This window comes from Dendropsophus ebraccatus, chromosome 6 (genome assembly GCF_027789765.1).
Source record: "Dendropsophus ebraccatus isolate aDenEbr1 chromosome 6, aDenEbr1.pat, whole genome shotgun sequence".
NCBI lineage: Eukaryota > Metazoa > Chordata > Amphibia > Anura > Hylidae > Dendropsophus > Dendropsophus ebraccatus.
In genome coordinates this window covers 43,120,321-43,147,041 of record NC_091459.1, presented here as the reverse complement: position 1 = coordinate 43,147,041, position 26,721 = coordinate 43,120,321, and the positions used below count along the sequence as shown (strand labels likewise).

Here is a 26,721-nt window from a genome sequence, read left to right as displayed (position 1 = left end):
GAGCAACACAGCCCAGTGCTAGCAAGTGGAGTGCAGCGCACCTGGGACAAAGAGACACTGACACAGGAGTGTCCAGCCAGCCTCATCACTGCAGCAAGAAGGAAGGTACTGCTCAGGGGAGACAGAGCTGGTGCTGCAGGGGAGCCCATTGTTACCAGCAGAGTCAGGAAGTGGGGCCCCCTGAGAGACTGTATATAGTTGTGCTACACCACATAGACTGAAGTGATATCCTCCCTGCTACTTACCTAGCTTCATAAAGAGACAGTGTTCCTGTTAATTAAGATTCTACCTGTTATACAAGTTAAAGAATTGGTTGTACTGCTGAATTATCTACAGTAAAGTTATCCCAACATTACTCAGCTGTCAGAGTGAGTTTGTCGCCATCCACCTGCATCCCTTACATTAGTACCTGCTTTGTAGAGTGGCTGACTGTATTCCCCTGAAATGGTCGGAGACCTGATTGTGATGGATCCCTTGGGCTCTCATGGTAGTCCTGAGTGGCAACTAACCCACATGGACTATCGGTATCGCCACCCACAGAAAAGGGGAAAAATAACCCAAGGTGTGTGGCAAAGGTGTATAGGTGATGGTGCAGATGAAAAGATGACCGAGTCCCAGTGATAGAAATAGAACAGCTTTACTGTGCAGTCTCTGAATAGCATAAAACACTTTGGCAGTAAATAGACAATCCTTATACAGACTTCAGTGTCCAACTTGGGTTGTCCTGCAGAGATACCTGCAGAAATAGGGTATAGTAGAGGTAGTTGTAGCGGTGCTTGAAGAGTTTAGAGTAGAGTAGAGCAGCATAGAGGAGTTTGTCAAAGGAGTCCTAACCCAATGTAGTACATTAGAAAAATACTTGAGAGAGATACTTGTACCTGTGTTTAGACTAATGTCTGACCACCTTCTGCCCTACAGTGTCGAGGAACTCGTCCTACTAGGGTGATACAGGCCCCAGCCTTGGTTACCTGGGTGAAGCTAAGTGTCCGAGACTTCCCGGGTTTATTTGCACTGCAAGATAGAATACGTAGACCTTCTGGTAGCTTCGTTCTATCCAGGCTACTTCCTCTTGTGTTGTAGGATACTGGCCTGCATTTTGTAGAGTGGTTTTCGGCATGGGCTAGAATTGATCCCCAACTTTTCCCCCTCTTGTAGTGTCTACCACTGCATAGTAGATCTAGTGAATAAACTACAAAAACTGAGTGTCTCTGGTTGCTTCTGCATACACGTGTTTTTTACTCAACTCACTAACACCCTGTCTGAACTAGACTTGTCCCGGACAAGGGTCCTGGCAGAGCCAGGCCCTGGCTTGGCTACAGCAGGGACGTCTGCTTTGTGTGTCCTCTCCCTGCGAGAATCTGGATAAGACTGAAGCTACACCTCCTTCCACAGAGAAACTTCCTACAGGGATATGCAAGAGACCCTGTGAGTGGTGGAAAGGAATGTGTGCAAAGAAAAAGAAGAAAAGTGATATGTTTAGGAAAAAAGAGCATGTCCATTGGACAATAAGAGTACAAAATACATAAGAAACATTAACCCTTTGTTCGCTTCAGCTGTGCACTATATAGAAGCATACATACAAAACACTGACATTTTAGTGGTTAAATTATAAAATACCTTCACCACCACTTAACCTAGAGAAGAAACTTTTGCGACAGGTGTGAAAAGCAAAACACTAGTGGTCAGACACCACACTTCAAGTATAAAAAACGGATCAAAACGCATCCATTTTTTTACGTACTCAAAAATGTGGTCGACCAGGTTTTTGTGTACTTTTAAAAAAAACTGATGCGTTTTGATCCCTTTTCTTTTTATAATGGAAGTCAAAGGAAAAACTGATGTACACAAATGCATTCATTTTTTCATCCGTTTTTTTCTAAAAATGGATGACTAAAATGTAGTGTGAACCCAGACTGGTGTTGGTCACTACCTAGTAACAGTGCGAGTTATTATCAAATCACTTTCCTTACAATACAAAAGTGTGGGAAAAAATCATAACATAGGAGTGTTATGCTTTTATATGTATGGGAAAGAAAAAGGAAAAAAAGTACAAGGCAGAGCAGCTCATAGGGTGACACAGTATGGCATTTTAAAGATTTGTGTAACTCACATCCAGGTTTCGGGTCACCTGATGTGGTTGTGAAAAGTCACAACCACTACAAGACACATATGTTAGACCCAATTAATGTCGGCCGCTGCTGGAAGTCATCCACAGTCACCCAACCAGGTACAGAAATCCAGGTGCAATGTCCAAACAAAAAGGAGATACCTCAGCGCAGACCACGTAATAGTAACTATTTATTTTTGTAAAATAATAAAGTACATATCCGCAGGTAACACGTTTCTGGAGCGGTGGGATACCTTTCTCAAACCTCCCTTTTATTGAGTTTTTGCAGAAATATTTTACAAAATATGCAACATATTATCATATGCTGCCATGAGCATACAATACAATATGAGAAGGCAGACGTAGTGGAGTAGAAGGAGGGTAAAGTCCATAGTAAAGGACGTCTTCCTCTTGTGGTAACAGTCCAGAGTTGTTGACACATCTGGTTGCGAAACAAAGTAAACATAACGACAACTGAGAAAACAGGTTAATTTATTAACAAAGTGCGATGGGTCTCATGAGTGAGAGCGCTAAACGGTGACTACTATGAATTATATACAATCCACCAAAACTTAAAACCATCTGCTTAACAAGACAATTATCAGCTGAATACGACCGATAATTGTTTCGTGTAATAAAGCCTTTAAGTTCAGAGTTCGGGGATTCCTTTTATTGAGGATCCAGCAGCACAGAGGACTACGATCTAGAGGGGTACTAAGGTACAGGCGTATCTTACACCAGTTTATTTTCCCACTGTTTGTATACTATAATATTGTGTAGGTCCCACTTTACGCCTCCAAGACAGCTCTGACCCATTGATGCATGAACTCCACGAGACTTCTGAAGTAGTCCTGTGATATTAGGCCCCAAAGTGTTAGGAGCAGATTCTTTAAAGAAGCTGTGAGGCTGGGGGCCCAGAGACAAGTGATGCCCTAAAGCTGGCATCCGCCCTGCTGTCCCTTCCTTTCGGAGTTGTCCGCTCCTTAGCAGGCCGGCCCCAACTTGAAGGCTGACCACTATGCTGGTGTAACACAAGATGAAGACAAGACAATACGCACACAATAATAGAATTGTCCACTAGTCAAAACCAAACAGTAGTCGCAGCACCAAGTCAGGAGACAAAGGGAGTATTGAGAAAACCAAGCCAAAAGATCAGCCACACTCAAAGAGGCTCTATCGCAGGAAGGAAGCATGATGAGGGTGATAGTTAAATGATTGGGGTGGAGAACGTGATTGGGGTGGAGAATCCAGCCCCTAGCCAAAGTACCTAGCTGACTGACGGAGCTGTCCTCCAGTCACTGCAACAATCTTTATCCACATCTGGGCCGTCTGGCCGGGGAGCGGTGCAAGTCCTGACTGCAGCGAGAGATACTAGGCGGTGCAATATGAGTGTCAGGAGCCACGCATGCCGACCGCCGCGGAATTCCGCTAGTTTTGCTCAGTGTGAACCCGGCCTAAAGCCTCCCCGATACTCTACACATACACATGAACAGTATTTTTTGTGCAGTGTTTTTAGGAAGGATGGATGCATAAAAGACAAGTATAAGGGCCTTAGGGATTATCGTGCAAAAAATTATAAAAAATTATATCGTTCAAATTCAAACGATAATCGTTCTGTGTAATTGCAGGCAATGATAGAAAAATAATCGTTTGTATGTCGTTGATCGTTAATTTAGATCTGAACCTAAAATTATCATAATAAAGTAATCATTCGCTAATTGTTCGCTGTAATTCCACATTCGTTTGTTCAAGTTCCGCATTTTTTCACTAATCGTTTAGTGTAATTGCACATTGTTCATTTTTTTGCTGGGATCAGAAGGAGTAAACGATCATAGTAATGATCGCAATAACGATCATAGTAACGATCGTAACTAACGACAATCGTTCTGTGTAATACGGTGAACGATTAACAATCTCGTTTGCTATCGTTAATCGTTAAATATCGCTCCGTGTAATAGGACCCTAAGTCCTTCTTTGATACTTTTAATTCAGGCCTGTGAATGATCCATTAGCTTTGTAGGGCTATCTCCTTTAAGCCATAAACCGCTGACAGAAGCTTTTTTTGTATTTTTTTAATAAGACTTTATTTATCATTTAATGAAATACAAATAAATAAAATAATATTGCCGGAGCCCATTTTTTAAAACCATAATATGGCACATGTACGGCACGTTGTAAAAAAAAAGGGGCCATTTTCTGCTCTGATATGAAAGCTGATAAAGAGGGACATAGGAGTTAAAAAGCTCAAACATAACTTTTCATATGTTGCTGTCCATGGTGAGGCTATCAATTCCTTCCATTCTTGTCATTATCTATTGAGTCTCCTTTTCCCAGTTCTGCGCTACTGCTTTCTGCTGAAGACACAAAGTTTTTCTCTCCCTCTCCCCCTTCCTTCCCACATGTCTGATGTGTAGTACTTTGTAATACAGGTAGGATTGATCACAGTGAGTTCATCAGCAATTTGACCTCAGATTAACCCTCCCAGCATTACAGAGAAGTTACAAAGTTGCAGATAAAGCCTGCCAGGAAGGGAGTGGGTAGGAAAGGGGAGATGGAACGAAAGGCACAGCACAGAACTGTGAAATGGAGACTGAATTGGTAATAACAAGTATTGAAGGAATTGTAAGTCTCACCATGGGCAGCAACATGTGAAAAGTTATGTTTGAACAGCATACCCCTTTAATTCAAACAGCCAGGGTAGGAGAAGATGTATCTTTCCAGGATAGTGACAGAAACTTTTTAAAACTAAAAACTTTAAGTCAACAAGCAATGCTGGGAGCTTTCTGAAAAACATGTATTCTTTAGAATCTGACCACCCTTACCAAATAACACTTGAAAAAAAACTATCCATTTGTTTATACCTATAGAAAGGTTTAGCTGATGGGTACACATGTACTCACTTCCAGCTTTTCTTATTTTGCCAAGCATATGTGATTGGATAGACACAAAAACATTCTACCTTTCATTGTTTTATGAAGATGTTTTTCCCTTCATCAAGCCATATTCAGGATACTGCCTACATTATTTGCTGACTAAGGTGAATAATAAACCAATCCAAATCATGATATATTGAAAGCAGATGGGCTGACATTGTCAAAGCTTAACTGTAATTTTAGGTACTGTTTCAACCAGCAATAATGTGTACCAGAAGGTTCTACTGCAGGTCAGCCCAGTGTCGGACTGGGGTATCTGGGGCCCACCAGAGGAAATAATCCTAGGAACCCACCAATGAAGAAACAGTGAGAAAAGACATGTGAATCAGTGTTTGTGCATGTTGTAAAGCTGGGGGCCCACCGGAGGATCCTCTGGTCCTCTGGTAGGCCAGACCGACACTGGGTCAGCCCAAGGAGAACCTGATCATACAGAATTCAAGCTTATATTGTATTATATTTTTACATAGTGTGAAAATAGCCTTTAACTGTGAACATTCAAAATGAGCGCTCACAGCTAAATGCTACAACGCTGAGATTGGCAGAGCCAGGAGCCATTAGCTCCCAGCTCTGCAAATCACTGTTGTGGTCACAGGCAGCATTATGCCTCCAATTTTTGGAAATTAGTTTGATAAATGTATGAGTAATGTAACGGTGGAATGTATAGCCATCACAGGTCAATCGGGGGGACTGACATACATAACATAATGCACCTCTTGTATTATTTCAAACCAACTTTATATTGTTTTGTGCAAAAAATTTGCTAAAAAAAAACATTTTGGTAAACTATACATTAAAATAGCTCAGCATGTCTCTTAACGCCTTTACTATCAGGATAACCACAACTAAGGCAGCCACCTGGATCTCATCTTACTGATGACTATTGTTCTCTCTCTTGCACTGGCCACACTCCATTTCAGATTGTAAGAGCGCCTGACGTGTGGAGAACATGAAATAAGAATGCCATGTGCTTGAAATTAACATTAGCTAAATTGAGTTGCCACTGTCTTTTATAAAAGTTTATACGTTTTTCCATCATATATATCTAAAGCATTCCTAAATATCAGCAGGCGTTTTTTTCTTTTAACCATAATAATCATGGATATTATATCCATTTGTACCAAGGTTTAGCAGCTGTTGTGTGTTAGTATTTTTTTGTGATCTTATGGGAATCAGATAGTTCTTATGTTTGTTAACTTAACCCTTTCTTTCCAGCTTAACTACTTTAATGAGTAGAGATATTGGGGGAGATTTATGAAACATGATGTAAAGTAAAACTGGCTCAGTTGCCCCTAGCAACCAATCAGATTCCACCTTTCATTTCTCACAGACTCTTTGGAAAATGAAAGGTGGAATCTGATTGGTTGCTAGGGGCAGCTGAGCCAGTTTCACTTTACACCATGTTTGATAAATCTCCGCCATTGCTTTTCCCTGAGATGAGCGATTTTCTGGATTCTCTATCTTAATCTGGTAGAAGGGTAAAACATCAAGTGTATCTCCCTGCCCAAAAGCTTGTATCCATTGAATTCAATAGGAGCTCCAGGGCTGTTCACCCAATGAGAGACACAGGGAAGTGCTTCAGACAGGAACATCTTGTGAATGTGTGAACATATCCTCAAAGCATTTACAATTTTTACTGATCAGAGTATGATCTTTTTTTCTAATCTGTTTCTATTCTGTTCTATTTCTATATTTTTTTGTTCATTATTATGGGGCAGTCATTTTGCCTCATATATACTTTTAATAGCATTTGAAAATATGTTTTACAACAAGACTTACGTACATAGGTGCAATAGCCTATTCACTTCTATATAGAGAATTTTTGGGCATGCACTGTGACCTGTGCCACGGTTATTATGCAGGGAGGGTAGAAGTTAAGCTCTGAACGAAAGCTATTGTGCAGATCCTCTCTTTTTCTTATACTGGTATAACCTTTCACTGTAATCTTGCCTATGATATAAGGAGAAGGGTACTGAAAAGTGATCGCTACAAAAAAAAGGTTGATAATGGGCTATGTGACCTTTCAGGATTATTTCTATAACATAAAAAAAATTTGAAATCACCAAAAATACTTAAAATGTGTTTAAAGGGGTTGTCCAGTGATTTTTTTTTTCTTTCAAATCAACTGGTGTCTGAAAGTTATATAGAATTGTAAATTACTTCTATTTAAAAACCTCAAGTCTTTTAGTACTTATCAGTCCATCCTGCAGAAAGTGGTGTATTCTTTCCAGTCTGACACAGTGCTCTCTGCTGCCACCTCTGTCCATGTCAGGAAGTGTCCAGAGGAGGAGAGGTTTTCTATGGGGATTTACTCCTGCTTTGGGTAGTTCCTGTTACAGACAGAGGTGGCAGCAGAGAGCACTGTGTCAGACTGGAAAGAATACACCACTTCCTGCGGGACATACAAAAGCTAATAAGTACTGGAAGACTTGAGTTTTTTAAACAGAATTAAATTACACATCTATATAACTTTCTGAAACCAGTTGATCTTAAAGAAAAAAAATCCTTTTAACATAATAACCATTTTTAAAAACACTAAAGGGGAGACTTATCTAACATGGTGTAAAGTGAAAGTGGCTCAGTTGCCCCTAGCAACCAATCAGATTCCACCTTTCGTTCCTCACAGACTCTTTGGAAAATGAAAGGTGGAATCTGATTGGTTGCTAGGGGCAACTGAGACAGTTTCACTTTACACCATGTTAGATAAATCTCCCCCTAAAAGTCTATTTCAGGAAAACCTTGGTTTTCAATACAAGGTATGAATTGTACATTTAAAACCCCCATCCCCTTGCATGTAAACACCTAAAACATGAGGAACAACATAAGCATATGCTCAATAGGAATTAGCTTTGCTTTGGCTGCCCAGGCATTATGGGAGTTGTAGTTTTGCAACAGCTGGAGAGCCAAGGTTCCCTACCCCTGTCTTAGATGTACTAGATGAATTCTTTTGTGTATGACATGTATCTGTTTACATACAGGTATCAGAGACATTAAACTCACTTTTCTCATGCAATATGCTTTTTCATCATGTTGTTTAAGAGTATTACTATGAGGAATAATCAGATACTTGAATATTATGATAATTCACTGATGATAACAACCATATAATGGCTGAATAAACTGACTTTCAATCAGAATTTGAACCATTCAAAGAAAAATCAATATTTTTCTATAGCCTATGTGTTCATATTGTATTATAGGTTAACTACAAACATTTTAGGTTGCAATAAATGTCCAAATATTCTTAGCTTTAGACAGTTAAAGAAGATAAATGCGGAGTCTTTGACATATGGTAGAAATTAATATATCATATTGTTTTACCTTCATCTGCTTACAGAATTCTAATAGTTAAAGTATTGAAAAGAATGTGCTGGCAGACAGCACATTGTAATATACTCAACTGTGTCCCTCACTGTCAGAACTATTTGGAGATATCATATGGAAACGCTTCTTATTGGGTGGAAACCTAAAGCCACAATGTAAAAGCAACTTGATCAGCATTTATCTCACATTTCATGCAGATGCACATGAAAAACAGGGTCACATACTCCCCAAAACAAATCCAGATTTCATGAAGATCTCTTGTTGCCTACAATGGCACTTAGTCAATAAACAGCAAAAAAAAAAAAAAAAAAAAAAAAAAAAAAAAAAATATATATATATATATATATATATATATATATATATACACTGTACATATACCGTACCGTAATCCAGACAGAAAAAAAATAATAATACTTTTGTAATAATATTGTTTGCAAAATTGTAAATTTCACATGATAAATAAATGAATATAAAAGACCAGTGAACATATGTCTTATTTGAATTGAGTGCACCTGATATGGCTGCCATCAATGATGTTATCCAGATAAAAGAGAAAAGAGAGTGCACTCACCAATAAAAACGTCCTTTATTGCAGTCTCTGGATGTAATCCAGTAAAACGCTTGGTAGCCTTCAGTGTATGTGACAGCTGTTTTGCGCAATCAAAGCACTTCCTCTGATGTCTCTTATGTTTTTGTTCTAATTTTTGTATATTTCCTTCCTTAAAAGACTTTTAAACCATTTCCGTCAGCAATCTGTATATATACAATCTTACTGCACATACCCCATGCAGTAGCAATGTATATATCCGTTCCTGCACTGACAGTGCTTACTGATGTGTGTGGAACCGCTGCAGTGAGAGCGGTCCCGCACACATCAGTGTGTACAGGGCTGGAGGTAATGAGAGACAGCTGCGTTCCCGCAGATGCGTGTCATTAGCCCCTTAAACTGAGTTCCTTAAACGCTGCAATCGATATAGATTGCGGTGTTTAAGGAACTCAGTGACAGATAAAGCATCTGTCACTGAGTGATAGGGACACCCGCAGCCATGCTGCGGGGGTGCTGATCGCATGTACTGACGGGCAGGGTAAGCCTCTTACCTTCATCTTGTCGGTTCGGCGATCTGTGTATAGAGTCTGCTCTCAGGCAGGCTCAATGCACAGATCGCCGATAACACTGATCTATGCTTTGCTATGCTATGGCATAGCATAGATCAGTATATGCAATCTAATGACTGCATAATTTACAGTGAAAACAAGTGGAAAAAAAATTGTAGTAAAAAAAGTTTTTAAAAGTATTAAAAAAAACTTATAAACCCCCTCCCAATAAAAGTTTATTATACCCCCTTGCCCATTATAAAAATAAAAATATTTTAAAAAATAAAATAAATAAACATATTACATATCGTAGTGTGTGGAATTGTCCTATCTATTAAGATATTACATTATTGTTTCCACACGGCATAAACGGAAAAAAAAAACACCAGGATTGCTGTTTTTTTATATTATATATCAGAAAAAAAATGAATAAAAATAAAAATAAACATTTTTCTGTTACACCAATGTGATATTACTAAAAACTAGAGATCATGGCACAAAAAATGACACCTCAACCAGCCCTGTAGGTGCTCTTAGAAAGCGGGAAGGAACATTGCACTAATTTGACCCAGACTTTTGTGCATCAAAGGGCTCTGTCTTGAAGGGGTTAAATAAAATAAACAAAAATTGGAACGAAAAAATGAAAGAAGTTTGCGCAAGACCTGAAGAAGTCCGGCAGGGATTGCCTGCAATTGCCACATCCGATGTGTCTTGCACAAACCTATTTAATTTTTCCGTTCTAAATTTTGTTCATTTCATTTGTACATCTCCTGAAGAGAGGAAATACGTACACAAAAATGGGAATGAAAAAATTTTCTGCAGGAGCTATAACTGACGGCTGAAGGTTTATTCATGCGCCTGTTCTTGGCTGCTGCATGTTCGCTCAACTCAAGGAAGAAATACTGTTGGCAAGCAACCCTGGTCTAGTCCCTTGAAAGAGAGAGAGAATGGTAAATATCTCTCATGGAGGGGGCTTTTAGAGGCTCAATACCGGAAGAGAATAACCCCCCCAAAAAATCACCCTTATCACCACTTCGAAGGTTGATGTAATAAAACCATGCAGGTTTTCTAAAAATCTTTTGAAAGTAAAGGCTCACTTTGAGGGGTTGTTCCGGTAGCAGAAAAGGTCTTCCCTGTTTTTCTCCCCGACATCCCACTTCCTGCCTCTGACGTTCTCGGAAGTATACCTTCTGAGATCTGTGGGAAGGCAGTTAACAGAGTTCATTGACCATTTGATTATTAAAAGGCTTCCCCTATTTTAATATAGTAAATTAAAGTAAGGGTCCATTTACACAGAAAGATTATCTGACAAATTATCTGACAAAAATTTGAAGCCAAAGCCAGGAATGGATTTGAAAAGAGGAGAAATCTCAGGCTTTCCTTTATGACCTGATCGCTGCTCCGATCGCCACCCCCACCCGCCGCCGCTCCGATCGCCGCTCCGATCGTCCCCACCGCCACGGCCAAGAGCATACGTTACCTGCTCCGCGCAGCAGGTCTTCCGACATCCCCGGCTCCCCTCTTCAGCGCATTGATTGGCTGAAGAGATGAGTCGGGAATTTCAAACGGCTCCTTTTCAGCCAATCAGTGCTCCTCTTCAGCACTGATTGGCTGAAGGGGAGCCGTTTGAAATTCCCGGATCATCTCTTCAGCCAATCAATGCAAGGCAGCACTGATTGGCTGAAGGGGAGCGGTTTCAAATTCCCGGATCCCCTCTTCAGCCAATCAGTGCTGCCGTGCAAAATTCCCGGCTCATCTCTTCAGCCAATCAATGCGCTGAAGAGGGGAGCCGGGGATGTCGGAAGACTTGCTGCGCGGAGCAGGTAACGTATGCTCTTGACCATGGTGGTGGTTGCGATCGGAGCGGCGGCGGCGTTTGGAGCAGGGGGCAATCGGAGCGGCGGCGGGGGGGCGATCAGAGCGGCGTGGGCGGCGATCAGAGCGGTGGCGGGGGGGAGCGATCGGAGTGGCGGCGGGGTGGCAATCGGAGCGGCGGCCGGGGGGCAATCGGAGCGGCGGCGGGGGGCGATCGGAGCGGCGGGGGTGGCGATCAGGGCGGTGCAGGGGGCTGCGGTTGATTTGGGGGCGGGCTGCGGGCTGCGGGCTGGCCGGGCTGCGGGCGCGCGATCGCAAAATGATCGCAAAATGATTTTTCCGTACGATATATCGTACTGTCTAAACGCTGATCGTTATAAAAAAAAAAAACGTTACTTCAAAATCGTTAATCGTACGATCGGGCCAATAATCGCCTGGTGTAAACTTAGCATATGTCTCTCCATTTAAACTGTTATAGCATATTAACATGTTATTATTGAAACTGTTTTTTTTTTTATAAGCAGTAGATGTGACTTAAAGAGGACCTGTCACCCCCCATGCCGGGGTGACAGGCTCCCGACCCCCTGTTAGATCCCCCTATACTTACGTGATCCCGCCGGGTCCCGCTTCCTGAGCCGGTCGGGTCGCTGAGATTTCAGCGCCCGAAGCCCGGCGCGCGCGCTGACAGCAGAGTCAGATGCCCATAGAGAATGAATGGGGAGTCCGATGCTCCGTCATTCTCTATGGGCATCGGACTCATCTCTCAGCGCGTGCGCCGGGCTTCGGGCGCTGAAATCTCGGTGACCTGACCGGCTCAGGGAGCGGGACCCGGCGGCATCACGTAAGTATAGGGGGATCTAACAGGGGGTCGGGAGCCTGCCACCCCGGCACGGGGGTTGACAGGTGTCCTTTAAACCCTTAAGGACTGAGCCTATATTAGTGTTAAAGTCTGCAGTGATGCTTCTGTTTTTGTTCACTACATTCAGAGAGCCATAACTTTCTAGAATTAGTTTAATCTCACCTGTTTTAACTTCGCTTTGTCCAATGCTTCCGCTCTGGTTCTGCCCGCCACATTTGTTTACTTCCCTGCAGAGATGATGATGCGCCTGTATACCTTGTAGACAATCACTGGCCTCAGCAATGGATGGCATAAGACTCTTTAAGACAGTGACTGGACATGTAATCTCTGCAGGAAATTACTCAAAGTGGCATGGAGGACTAGAGCGGGAGCACTGACAGGGATAAAACAGGTGAGGATAGCATACTGAAAAATCTAATTTTGCCACTGAGCCCCCTCACATGACTTCATTGTGCCACTGTACTCCTGTAAGTAATTTAAGGATGCCACTGCTCTCCTACGGAGCCACCATGTCCTAATGAATGGTGTCACTGCCTCCTAATGTTCTGCATAACCATGCCCAAATGATCTATACCACTGTCACCTAATGATGTGCCCCCATGCCCAAATGAACTGTGTCACTGTCATCTAATGTAATGTTCTACTGTCCTACAATGTACTGTGTCACTCTCCTCTTACATATCAAGCCACCGTTCTCTCTAATGTAGTGTGCCATTGTCTCCTTTAAAGTACTTGCGTTGTCCCACCACGGGTGTTTCTAGTTTAGGCACCTGTCGCAAAAGCCTTGTACTTTAGAGTAGTGTGGTGATGAAGGTGTATCTAAGTTTCACCACTAGATGTCACTATGTATCACTATGTATGTTTTGCGTAGCTGTAGTCACTATAGGTTTACTGTCTTATTGTGTGGTTCTATGCACCAAAGAGAGATGATTTTCTTCTACCTATCTCTATTCTTTTTTCTTGGCACTCTTTTCTTCTCCACCACTCATAGGGACCATAACACACCATTAAGGAAGTCGTCACATGAGGAAAGGAAGTGTAGCGTCACTTAATTTCCTCTCTGTTTCTCTGTGGAGTAGGACGCACACATATCAGGCATCCCTGAGCTTAGCCAGGGCCTGGCTCTGCTAGGTTGCCTTTCCGGGACAGACCAGCTGTGATAGTGAATAGTCACGTATGGAGAATGCAGAGACTTTCTTTCTAAAAGCAAGTCAGAGATCACCCCAGCCCACACCACAAACCTTTTGAAACAGTGCAGGGCGTATCTTAAAGCAGAGGAACTGAGCCGGATAGAGCAAAGCAGCCATATCCAAGGCCTATGTACTCTATCTCGCAGCTCAGATTAAACCTGGACACGCTCAGACACTTAGCTCCACTCAGGTAACCAGTAGGGATTAGCGAACCGGCCAAGGTTCGCGTTCGTATGAACCTGAACTATCGGCTTCTGATTCCCGCTGTCTGCCCGCTCCGTGGAGAGGGTGGATACAGCGTGAGGACCGCCTAGAAAACTAGGATCCAGCCTATGGCTATGGCTGTATCCCAGTTTTCCAGGCGGTCCTCAGGCTGTATCCACCCTCCCCACAGAGCGGGCAGACAGTGGGAATCAGAAGCCGATAGTTCAGGTTCATACGAACCCAAACCTCGGCCGGTTCGCTCATCCCTAGTAACCAGGACTGGGGCTTGTGTCACCCTCGTAGGACGGGTAACCCGACACAGCAGGGCAGAAGGTGGTTTAGCGACATTCAGCTCGACACACTGGCACAAATATTCTTCTCTCAAGTATTTCTTCTTCAAGTATTTCTTCACAAGTTCCGGAAGAGCACATTACTAAACTTGGTTGGGGCTCTCCTGAAAAACTCCTCTCTACTCCTCTGAACTCTCCTATTCTACCTCAGCACGTCAGCATCTCTCAGCACAGATTCAGTGAACTCAAGTCTGTACCTCAGAAGTCACTTGTTACCTTATTATCCTGTTTGCAAGAGATCTGTCAGTAAAGATCAGTTTTTTTATTCTACTGAGACCATCGTGATAAGAGCCCAAGGGACCCATCACAACCCGGCAGGTCACCGACCATTGGGGATCAATATAGCCAGCCACAAACATTAAAAGCAGGTATACCATCACACCTGTGTGCTGATTTAGCACTGGCGTCACGACTACATCCTAACCGGCTGAGCTGTACTATACCACTGACCAACCACCCCAGAAGTGGCGTCAGCAGGAACAAATTAGCAGGTGACCGGTCGGGGTACTACATACTGTGCCTCTGTCCTCAAATGTACTGAGCCACTGTATCCTCTAATGTACTGTACCATTGTCTTCTTTAATGTACAGTACTGCTGTCCTCTCTAATGTACTGTGCCAATGACCCCTCTAATGTACTTTGCCACTTCCTCTCAAATGTATTTTGCAACCGTCTTCTCTTTTATACTGTCACTCTCCACTCTAATATACTGCACCAATGTACCCTCTAATGTATTGTGCTACTGTCCTCTTTAATATATTTGCCACTGTATTCTCTATTGTACTGTGCCAATGTGCTCTCTAATGTACTATGCCACTGTGCTCTCTAATTTATTCTGCCACTGTGCTCACTAATTTACTGTACCACTGTGCTCACTAATTTACTGTACCACTGTGCTCACTAATTTACTGTACCACTGTACCCACTAATGTACTGTACCACTGTCCCCACTAATGTACTGTACCACTGTCCCCACTAATGTACTGTGCCACTGTGCTCTCTAATTTACTGTGCCACTGTGCTCTCTAATTTACTGTGCCACTGTGCTTACTAATTTACTGTACCACTGTCTCCACTAATGTACTGTGCCACTGTCCCCACTAATGTACTGTGCCACTGTACTCTCTAGTGTACTGTGCCACTGTCCTTGCTAATGTACTGTACCACTGTCCTCTCTAATGTACAGTACCACTGTCCTCTCTAATGTACTGTACCACTGTCCTCTCTAATGTACTGTACCACTGTCCCCTCTAATGTACTGTACCACTGTCCTCTCTAATGTACAGTACCACTGTCCTCTCTAATGTACTGTACCACTGTCCTCTCTAATGTACTGTACCAATGTCTCCTCTAATGTACTGTACCACTGTCCTCTCTCATGTATTTTGTCACTGTCCCCTATAATGTACTGTACCAATGTCCCCTCTAATGTACTGTACCAATGTCCCCTCTAATGTACTGTACCACTGCCCCCTCTAATGTACTGTACCACTGTCTCCTCTCATGTTCTGAACCAATGTCCCCTCTAATGTACTGTACCAGTGTCCCCTCTAATTTAATATACCACTGTCTCCTCTCATGTTCTGAACCAATGTCCCCTCTAATGTAATGTACCAATGTCCTCTAATGTAATGTGCCACTGTCCCCTCTAATGTAATGTACGTACGTGTATGTAAATGCTGGCCCCCTTAACCCGCCACCACCTTGAGCATAGTTTACCTGGTCCGTGCTCCGGCTGCATCTGAGGCTCCCAGGTCCCTGATTGGCTGGAAGGGATCTATGGGAGCCAGGAGCCTCAGATGCAGCCGCGAACCAGGTAAAGTATGCTCGGGCGGCAGGGGGTTAAGGGAGTCGGCATTTACATACTCGCAGTGGGATGACAATCCACTGTCCACTGACAAAAGAACCTACAATCAGCATTTGAACATCAGAATTGGACCATGGAGTATCGGAAGCAGCTGACAGGAAGATGGATGCATGTGCACCACTTACCTGGGTAATATATCAGCAGGATGCACTATGGGAGGAAAGCAAGCTGGCACAGGCAATGTGATATTCTGGACAATGTTCTGCTATAAAACCTTTGTCTTTATGTACACCCCTTCATTATAATTTCCTAATGGCGATGGTCTCTTACAGTAGGATAATGCAGTGGACTGCATTGTTCAGGAATGGTTTGAGGAGCATGACAAAGACTTCCAGATGTTCCAATTCCCTACATGACAATCCGATTGAGTATCTCTGGGATGTACAAGAACAACAAGTCTGATCCAGAGAGGTCCCACCTTACATCTTTTACATTTTTCCTGTTTTCTTTACCTCCATTTAGAGAATTGTACATGTTATTAAAAGCTATCTATGGTGTAAGAAGGTTGCAGACATGACTCTTAAAAATCCCTGTCTTCTCTTGACCTCCTCTTGACCCTTCCTATTGAATGCAGTAAGCATGTCGCTTCTTTATCTATAAGTGGCTTAAAATATATTTTTAAAAGTTGTGGGCACTTCAGAGAGTAATCCAACACAACGTGATGCTTGATGGAGCACACTGGGGCCACATTGTGACGAAATGCTACATGATGGCTTCAATATGACTAAGGTCATTTGCAGACATTGATCTCACAAGCATAATAGGGCAATGAGTGTTCTTTTTTTATAGCTTGCATTCTATGTATTTTAATATCTGTTATAAACATTGAAAATTTGGAGGGAAATAACTTAACTTTGTGCGCCAAAAATCTGGCAAAATATATATAGAAAACAAAAATTTGACTTTTTAACCTTTTTACGTATTTTTGTAAGGCTGCTGAATGAGACTCCCCACCATCAGTGCCGTCCTGTCCACTCCTTGTCTTCTGACCCTTGTCTGTACTGCCTGCCTCTCCCATTGCCTGACCTGCCTCTGAAGCAGCTTGCCCTCACCCTACACCAGTCTGACTACCATATCTGTCTCGTCCCTGGTACTGCGCTGACTCTCCTGCTGATGACCCTGCTTGCTGACTACGTTTACTTGACCTGTTCCCAGGTGCCTTGCACCTACTCTGGTTCTTGGGAACCAGCCACTGCTGACACTGGGACCGCCCTTGTGGAGTAAACTGGTGTTCAGCTTCTGCATGCTGGAGTAAAGGGTAAAGACCAAGAGGGTACTTATACTCCACTCCCTAGTGTGGCCCAAATCCATACCGGTTCATTAGCACAGTGGCTCCACACTCGCTGTTACAATTTTAGACACAACAAGATGGTGGGAGTTGTTGGGAATTGGACATGGCTTTGTTGAAAAGGAAGTGTGTCTTAAAGCGACTCTGTACCCACAATCTGACCACAATACTTGTACCTTCAGATAGCTACTTTTAATCCAAGATCTGTCCTGGGGTCCGTTCAGCAGGGGATGCAGTTATTGTCCTAAAAACAACTTTTAATCCGGCAGTGCTGTGTCTAACGGCCGGGGCTTACATTTGTATATGCATTAGGCTGGCACCACCTCTCCGTCCCTCCTCCCCACCCTCCTCATAATTAGGAATGCTCCAGGCAGATTGCTTCTTATTCCTCACCTGTGGCAGCCCGACACATGGGCTGGATCGTTAATACACCTGTGCAAAGCTCAAACAGCAGTAAATGTTCCTGGATCATTCCTAATGATGAGGAGGGTGGGGAGTAAGGACATAGAGGTGGTGCCAGCCTAATGCATATACAAATGTAAGCCCCGGCCGTTAGACACAGCGCTGCAGGATTATAAGTTGTTTTTATGACAATAACTGCATCACCTGCCAAATGGACCGCAGGACAGATCTTGGGTTTAAAGCAGCTATCTGAAGGTACAAGTGGTTTGGGGGGGGGGGGCAGATTGTGGGTACAGAGTCACTTTAAATGGTGTGTAATAAGTCAACTAACAGTTGGTCTAAAGTTATCTAAAGACGAGAATTTTCAAACAACATGAGCCACATTGATGAATCTGACACATTCTAGTCTAAGGTTACACTGTATAATATAAAGCCTAAAGAAGGAGGGACAAAATCCCACCACTGCAGCCTCACAGAAAGTTTCCATGTTCATCTATTTAGCCCCAAATGGACTGGAACAATTGGATATCAGTACAGTAGCGCAAAGATGTAGGAGTTTTGGAGCTCCCAGCATCATATAAAAAAATTATATCGGGAATTCTGAACTCTGGTCTGGTCATCTATACATAATTACGGAACATGTAAATGACCCCTTATACCAATACTGGTGGAGTGGATCAGTCAAGAACCAGGTTGACCACTGTGAAAGAGTTTTACTATAGCTATATGTGTACTCTACAGTACGGCTAGGTTCACACTTTTTAAAAATGATGACTGTTTTTTCATAACAATGGCAGTCATTATGCAAATAACAGACATTATTTAAAAAATAATGGAATAGGCCTCCAAGTGCCTGTTCTGCCCAACGTTCTCCTGTTTATACAGACATATGTGCAGCCTATAGCAATAATTTTATGGCCGCACAGAAGATTAAATCAGCCAAGAAGCAGGGATTTGCTCACTTATCAGCTGATCTCTGGCACTTTTACACAGGCAGATTATTGGCTGAATGAGCGTTCCTAGGAATTAGTGATAATAAATGTAAAGGGCTCTTTAGTCTATGTCACTGACAAAAGGAGAAAAAGAACCCTAGGTCAGCTCGCCTACAACACCATTCACACTAGTCAGGGGCACGTTGCTGTAGCTAAAAACGCAGACACAAAAACACAAAAAATGCTACGGCTCACTGCTCACTTTTAAATTGTTAAAAGCAGCCCCCCAACTGCTAAAAAAATCTCCATAAAAATACCATACCATTTACAACTAGTGAGTGATAGTGAGCCTCATGCCTGGGATGGAACCTACACTAAACTCTGGCCTTGTTTACACTCCTCTCTAGTGTGAATGGTGTTGTAGGAGAGCTGACCAAGTTTTTTTTTGTCTTTTTTGTCCGTGTTGCAGATGCCTCTACTTGGTCATGCACTTCACCCATCCCACCCTGGGGGTTATTTTGGCCAGTATGAGTTGGATCCTGCATGCCCATAGTATGGGCTTATTACCCAGGATAGGCCAGACTATAGAGTAGGTTCCATTCCATGTATAAGGCTACCTTACTGTAGTGGGATGGTACATACTATTAACAAATGGTATGCTGGTATGCCAGGAGTTTTATGATTTTAGAGGAGTTTTTATTTAGCAGTTAGGGGGCTGCTTTTAGCAATGTTCATACCTGTACTGGTTTTATGGGTTGCCATTAGCAGCAAGCTGTTGCATTTTTTGTGTTTTTGTGGGTCAAACACTGGAGATGTGTCTGATGAGTTATAGCTGTATGCAGCAGAAGCCTATTCCAGTGATAGGTTCCAATAAAATCTACATTAGAGAAATTATATTGTGCACAGTGCTGCATCATAGTCATTTCTAAAAAATAAAAAATAAAAACTGTGCAGGTATCAAAGGCGGAGTTTCACTTTATATTATGCAGATACTATACAACATAATACATACATAGTATGCAGATGCTATACAACATAATACATACATAGTATGCAGATGCTATACAACATAATACATACATAATACGCAGATACTATACAACAAAATACATACATAGTATGCAGATACTATACAACATAATACATACATAGTATGCAGATACTATACAACATAATACATACATAGTATGCAGATGCTATACAACATAATACATACATAGTATGCAGATGCTATACAACATAATACATACATAATATGCAGATACTATACAACATAATACATACATAATACGCATATACTATACAACATAAAACATACATAATACGCAGATACTACACAACATAATACATACATACTATGAAGATACTATACAACGTAATACATACATACTATGAAGATACTATACAACATAATACATACATAGTATGCAGATACTATACAACATAATACATACATAATACGCAGATACTATACAACAAAATACATACATAGTATGCAGATACTATACAACATAATACATACATAGTATGCAGATACTATACAACATAATACATACATAATATGCAGATACTATACAACATAATACATACATAGTATGCAGATGCTATACAACATAATACATACATAGTATGCAGATACTATACAACATAATACATACATAGTATGCAGATACTATACAACATAATACATACATAATACGCATATACTATACAACATAATACATACATAATATGCAGATACTATACAACATAATACATACATAATACGCAGATACTACACAACATAATACATACATACTATGAAGATACTATACAACGTAATACATACATACTATGAAGATACTATACAACGTAATACATACATACTATGCAGATACTATACAACAGGAAGGAGGATGTTTCTCTTGTCTTCCATAAGTGCTACTCCTCATATTGATGACTGTGTCCTCTTTTTGTCACTTCCTGCTAAAGGAAAGATGCCAGACTTATTTATGGAAAGATGTGCTGCCAGTCGCACATACAGGACATACTTATCCGAGCACCTGAAACCATAATAGACCTGTTACTATTTTAGTGCTGTCTGGTAATTGTTCCACTATATTAGGCATGTCATTCTCTAAATTCTGAACAATCAATAAATAATTGGTCAACATGACAGAGAACATAGAGAAAACTGTAATAATTCTCCATATAGCAGTGGGTGTGGAGTTTCATGATTTTACGCTGTACTTATGAGAAGTATTGAAGGTATGTTCCACAGCAAATATTTATTTTATTGTTTATGACATTAAAGGGGTACTCCAGCAATTGTTTTAATATCAACTGGCCTCAGAAAGTGGCAGAAATTTGGGATTTACTTCTATGAAAAAAAAATCTCCAGTTTTCCAGTACTTATTATTTGCTGTATGTCCTGCAGGAATTTGTGTATTCTTTCCAGTCTGAGGGGTATGTTCACACAATGTATTTTTTCGTATTTATACGGCCGTTGTTGCAATTTTGCAACAACGGCTGTATACATATGAAAAAATATGTTGCCTGGGTGTCTATGGGATCCAGGTCACGGATCTCACGGCCGGTCTCTTGCGCCTTGCGTTTGGCACTGGAGAAGACCAGTGGCCTCTTAGGCTGGGTTCACACACTTCGTTTTTGCAATCCGTTTTTTTTCATTCGTTTTTGCAAAAAAACAGATGAAAATGGATTGCAAAAAACTGATGCATTTGTGTGCATCCGTTTTGATCCGTTTTTCCATTGTCTTCCATTATTAAAAAAAACGGAACAAAACAGATCCGTTTTTTTTTTACGGACAAAAAAACGTTGCTGACACTATTTTTTTTTGTCCGTTAAAAAAAACGGATCCGTTAAACGTATGCTGAAAACGCAGTGTGAACCCAGCCTTAGACTCCGCTCCCTGGTGTGGCTTACGCCATCGCTAGCAGTGGTACAGTCGATACAGCATCCACTATGGTGCAAACTACTATGCTGGATAGGTTATGAATAGGGATGGTCCGAACCTGACGAGGTTCGGGTTCGTACGAACCTGAACTCTCGGCAATGATTCCCGCTGTCTGCCCGCTCCGTGGAGAGGGTGGATGCAGCCGGAGGACCACCTGGAAAACTAGGATACAGCCTAAGGCTATGGCTATATCCCAGTTTTCCAGGCGGTCCTCAGGCTGTATCCACCCTCTCCACGGAGCGGCAGACAGCAGGAATCAGAAGCCGAAAGTTCAGGTTCATACGAACCCGAACCTCAGCCGGTTCGCTCATCCCTAGTTATGAAGACAAAGTATATGTTACCCAGACCCCTCTCCTACTGGTTGATTATTGAAGGTTATAAAGAGGCAGATTGTTAAGTGGAGCTAGGAGGGTAACTCGCTCTCTCTGGCTGGAGACACAGAAATGTCTGAGAGATTCTTATTGCCTGAGGTGTTTCTGTAAGTTGCAGGGAGACGCTCTCCAGCTGACAGCCAGGGATGCTGCATGCACAGAGCCAGACAGGCAAGGATTTTCTTTGGTTGTTGTTTTTCTTTTTGCTTGCATACTTTTTAATAAACCTCTTTTGCTGCTGGTCTGCTTTTAATGAAACACATCAAACACATGAAGAGACACATGAACTCTGACCCCAGTAAAGGCAGTCCTGGGTACATATACAAGAGTATAAATATGGTCCTCTACCTATTTTGTTTGTTTAAACAAGTCCAGTGCTCAGAAATAATTTTTGCCAGAATTGTCCTTAGAAAGTAGATAGAGCTATACCATGCCATGTTGTAGGCATACATGTAGCGGGGGCACTTCATCCATGAGGTCATTTGAAGTGAGCAAATGGGGGGTGTCATGGCCATTGTGAGCACCGCAGGTGTTATGTCTGGCCCTTTAACTGAGGGCGCTCTTAAAAAGCCCTCTCAGTTGAAAGGGTTGTCCAGAATTAGATAAAGCACAGCAACTTTTTTTTGCAAATATAGCACCACCCCTGTCCCCTGGTTGTTTGTGGTATTACTGAGCTGCAAAACCGCACCCAAACTGAGGATAGGTGGGGCGCTGTTTCAAGAAGAAAGCAGCCATGTTTTTCCTAACCCTGCATAACCCCCTTAAATGACGTGACTTCCTGCCCTGCTAATGGTGGTTGTGGATGCCTCCATAGGACAGCATTGCACATCCAGCCACAAGAGCTCTCCCTCCCATACACATACTCACCTTGCCCGACTACATCCTAGCTGCAACCCTGAACTCACCTATGCCCAGTTGCATGATGAGCCACTGTTTTCTCTTCCTCTGGTCTAATGTAGAAGTTATAATGTAGTGATAGCATTACAATGTCTGCGCCAGGATGCCTGAGACACTGCTGTCATCTCAAAGACCCCAAGAATAAAAAGCTACCTGTTTCTTCCATAAACAACAACTAAAAATAAACACCATCCCTGTTCTCAGATTATATGTTGTATTACTACTCTACTGCATTTATTTCAACTGAGCTGCAATGCCACACACAAACTGGAGACAAGAGTGGCGCTGTTTCTGGGAAAAATATCAGCTGTGTTTTTCTAATTGTGGATAATCCCAAAGATGGATGACAAATGATTTGCTGCTGCGGTGGTTGTTATCCCTACTTTCTAGGCGTCTTCTTAGCCCTGGATATGGAGAATGGATGAAGACTACAGTGTTTATATAATAATAATAATAATAATAATAATAATAATAATAACATGCAGATTTGCTATTCTGGATTATGGAAAAACTTTATGAGGGGAAATGTGTAATGAAATACTGGTTGTCTCTGCCTTATCCACAAATGATATCATATATAATAAGTAAATGAAGAGAGCTCCAGTAATAGATGCTATATACTAATAATATAAATGATTAGTGAATGCTGATGCTGTGGGGTGTCAGGCTGGAGGTGGGGAGCGTGTGATGGAGGAGGAGTGGCACCAGGGGGCGTGCTTACTGCCGGAGCGGCACCAGGGGGCGTGCTTACTGCCGGAGCGGCACCAGGGGGCGTGCTTACTGCCGTAGCGGCACCAGGGGGCGTGCTTACTGCCGGAGTGGCACCAGGGGGCGTGCTTACTGCCGGAGCGGCACCAGGGGGCGTGCTTACTGCCGGAGCTACAGGCTGGAGCGTGGGAAAGCAGCGCAGACGAGGGGGCTGGATGCTGAGTGACCGGGCAGCGCACACAATCCCTGGGCACCGCTCTGCACTGGAAGCTGGACTCTACCTACTGTGGCTAACCCCTCCAGCCTGGTACCCCGACCATGAAGAGACCGTGTGAGGACACCAGCTCCGACAGTGACCTGGATGAGACCATAGATGTGGGCAGTGAGAATAATTACTCCGGGTGAGTGTGGGCACTGGCTGGGGGCACTGGTGAGAGGACCATGGCACTACATGCAGATGTGGCAGCACCCTGGCAGCAGCTCTCTGACTCATGGAGCTCACATCATTTACCTGATAACTTAGCGGATTTACCTGCAGTCCTATGTAACTCAGATATTTTAGCGGATTTACCTGCAGTCCTATGTAACTCAGATATGTTAGCGGATTTACCTGCAGTCCTGTGTAATTATAATGAATTTCTGTGCCACACTGACTTGTGCCAAGAGCCACTCAGCTCGCCAACATTTCATTCTCTCATCTGTGAAACAACTATATATATATATATATATATATATATATATAGAGCATCATATTTAAAAAATAATAGTATAATAATATACCATAATATTTATAAATAATACAATAAGAATATACCATAATATTAATAAATAATATAATAATTTAGCATATTTGTAAATAATAGTGTAATATATAATGATATATAATTATATAGAATTATAATATAGAATTATATAGAATATATAAATAATATGGCATAATATTTGTAAATAATAGTATAATATAGAATTATATTTATAAATAATATAATGTAACATCATATCTATAAATTAGCCAATCATATTTACAGTAGAAGTGTTTGCCCTTTATAGAACAGATAGGGGTAGCAGGGTTACATTGTCAGGGTTCCTCCCATGTGATCTGCAGCCACCCTGGATGAGAATGCCAGATTCAGCACCTGGATGCATTACGCCTGGCACCCCATTGGCTGTAATTGGGCACAGCACTGGACCTATGGGCACCTGTCAACTCAGTGGATTGAAAATCTTGCAAGCTTCATTTTTTGGATCTGGCGCATAGAGAAACTATATGGGATTGCTGTAGATATTGTAACCCTGATCAGCAGGAGACCAGAGATGCTCCTATATAAGAGGGCCAGGTTTCTCAGATGGCACAGCTTACTGTAACATTATATGACACATTTAGCTGCATGGCTGTATTTCATATGAGGTCATTGCAGGAAACTGTATAGATAAATAGATGGACTGATGAAATGATGTGTGCAGCTAATGTAAATGGGCAGTGTGTCTGGGGCCCTATTCACACTGTGTAATTGAGGACAATAATATAGTATAACTGATTTATTAGCTGGTTTGGGAAACACTCTCTACACTCCTTTACACATTACACCATACAGAAGGTTGAGCCTTCTTCTGTGTTGTAGACCCACTCCTAGTTCTAGCCTCTAACTACTGATACAGACCCAAGTACTGACATGTAAAGTGACCTTATAGCCCTATGAGCGTCCATCTGAAAGCTTTCTTTTTGATCCCATGGGAGGAAAGCAGGGGAACCCTTTTGGAGCCTTACCTTGTGAGAGGGTTCCCTTGATGAGATTTGATCCTGTTTTGGCATAAGATATTTAACACTGATACCAAGGCCAACAAAACTTGTATAGACATATAAATGAGAATATACTCATATGTGAACTGACTATATTAATTTACTCATATGTATACAGACGACATCAATATTCTCATATGTGTACAGGCTATCAATATATCCATATGTGTACAGGCTATATCCATATACTCATATGTGTACAGACTATATCCATATACTCATATGTGTACAGGCTATATCCATATACTCATATGTGTACAGACTATATCCATATACTCATATGTGTACAGACTATATCCATATACTCATATGTGTACAGTCTATATCCATATACTCATATGTGTACAGACTATATCCATATACTCATATGTGTACAGACTATATCCATATACTCATATGTGTACAGACTATATCCATATACTCATATGTGTACAGACTATATCCATATACTCATATGTGTACAGACTATACCAATATACTCATATGTGTACAGACTATATCCATATACTCATATGTGTACAGACTATACCAATATACTCATATGTGTACAGACTATATCCATATACTCATATGTGTACAGACTATACCAATATACTCATATGTGTACAGACTATATCCATATACTCATATGTGTACAGACTATATCCATATACTCATATGTGTACAGGCTATATCCATATACTCATATGTGTACAGACTATATCCATATACTCATATGTGTACAGACTATATCCATATACTCATATGTGTACAGACTATACCCATATACTCATATGTGTACAGGCTATACCCATATACTCATATGTGTACAGACTATATCCATATACTCATATGTGTACAGACTATACCCATATACTCATATGTGTACAGGCTATAGCTTCTGCAGGGTGGGAAGGATTTCAGGGCTCTCTGTAATACTCTCCAGCACTGGCTCCTACTGATTCGAGGCTTCTCACTATTATATAATGTGGAGATACATGTTATTTTTTATTATTATAATATACCAGCACTAATACTGATATTGTTGTAGTTTTTTAATCCATTTATTATTTCTATTTATGTTAATAGCATAAAGTTGTAATGACTCTTTTTGACTATGGAACAGTCCATTACTTGCACAGTTGTTTTGTGGATTATTAATAGATACTGAAAGATAAGTTTTATATATATATAAAAAAAAACTTCTCAGCTTCCTCGCTGATCTGCTGCAGTATAAGGCTATGTTCACACATAATATTTCAATCAGTCTTTTTCTCAGTCTGTTTTTTCAACCTAAAACCAGGAGTGGGTTAAAAAAAACACAGAAGCTGTGCACATTTTTCTATTATAATTTTGTCCTGTTAGTTCTTCTCCTGATTCTGATTTAAAAAATACAGACCAAAATACTGATGGAAAAACTGTGTGTGAACTGGATTCACACATAGCCTTTTGCTTTTTCATGGCACTAATAGGCTTTGTTCCAATAACATCTTTTTAGGCAAAATAAGGGCCGTTATTTTACAGTGACGGCCATCAATAATCATGATCATTATTGACGACCGCCATTATCAAACAACAGGCGTTATTTTGCCTATAAAAAGACGTGTGACATAGCTTTAGCTGTATGTTTAGGTCAAAGCCGATGCAGC

At 41.6% G+C, this 26,721-nt stretch overlaps 1 protein-coding gene across 3 annotated transcripts in view; it reads left to right on the top strand.

Moving 5' to 3' along the window:
* Positions 1-26,721, top strand: part of HEY2 (hes related family bHLH transcription factor with YRPW motif 2) — a 53,140-nt gene that overhangs the window by 7,259 nt on the left and 19,160 nt on the right. For 2 of the 3 annotated variants that reach the window (XM_069973662.1, XM_069973660.1), the window contains exon 1: positions 23,512-23,693. The exons of the other annotated variant lie outside the window; for it this stretch is intronic. In XM_069973662.1, coding sequence (XP_069829763.1) covers positions 23,611-23,693 — 83 coding nt within the window. In that variant the 5' untranslated portion in view covers positions 23,512-23,610. Of the gene's footprint in view, positions 1-23,511; positions 23,694-26,721 lie in introns of those variants that run through there. 3 annotated transcript variants of the gene reach the window in all.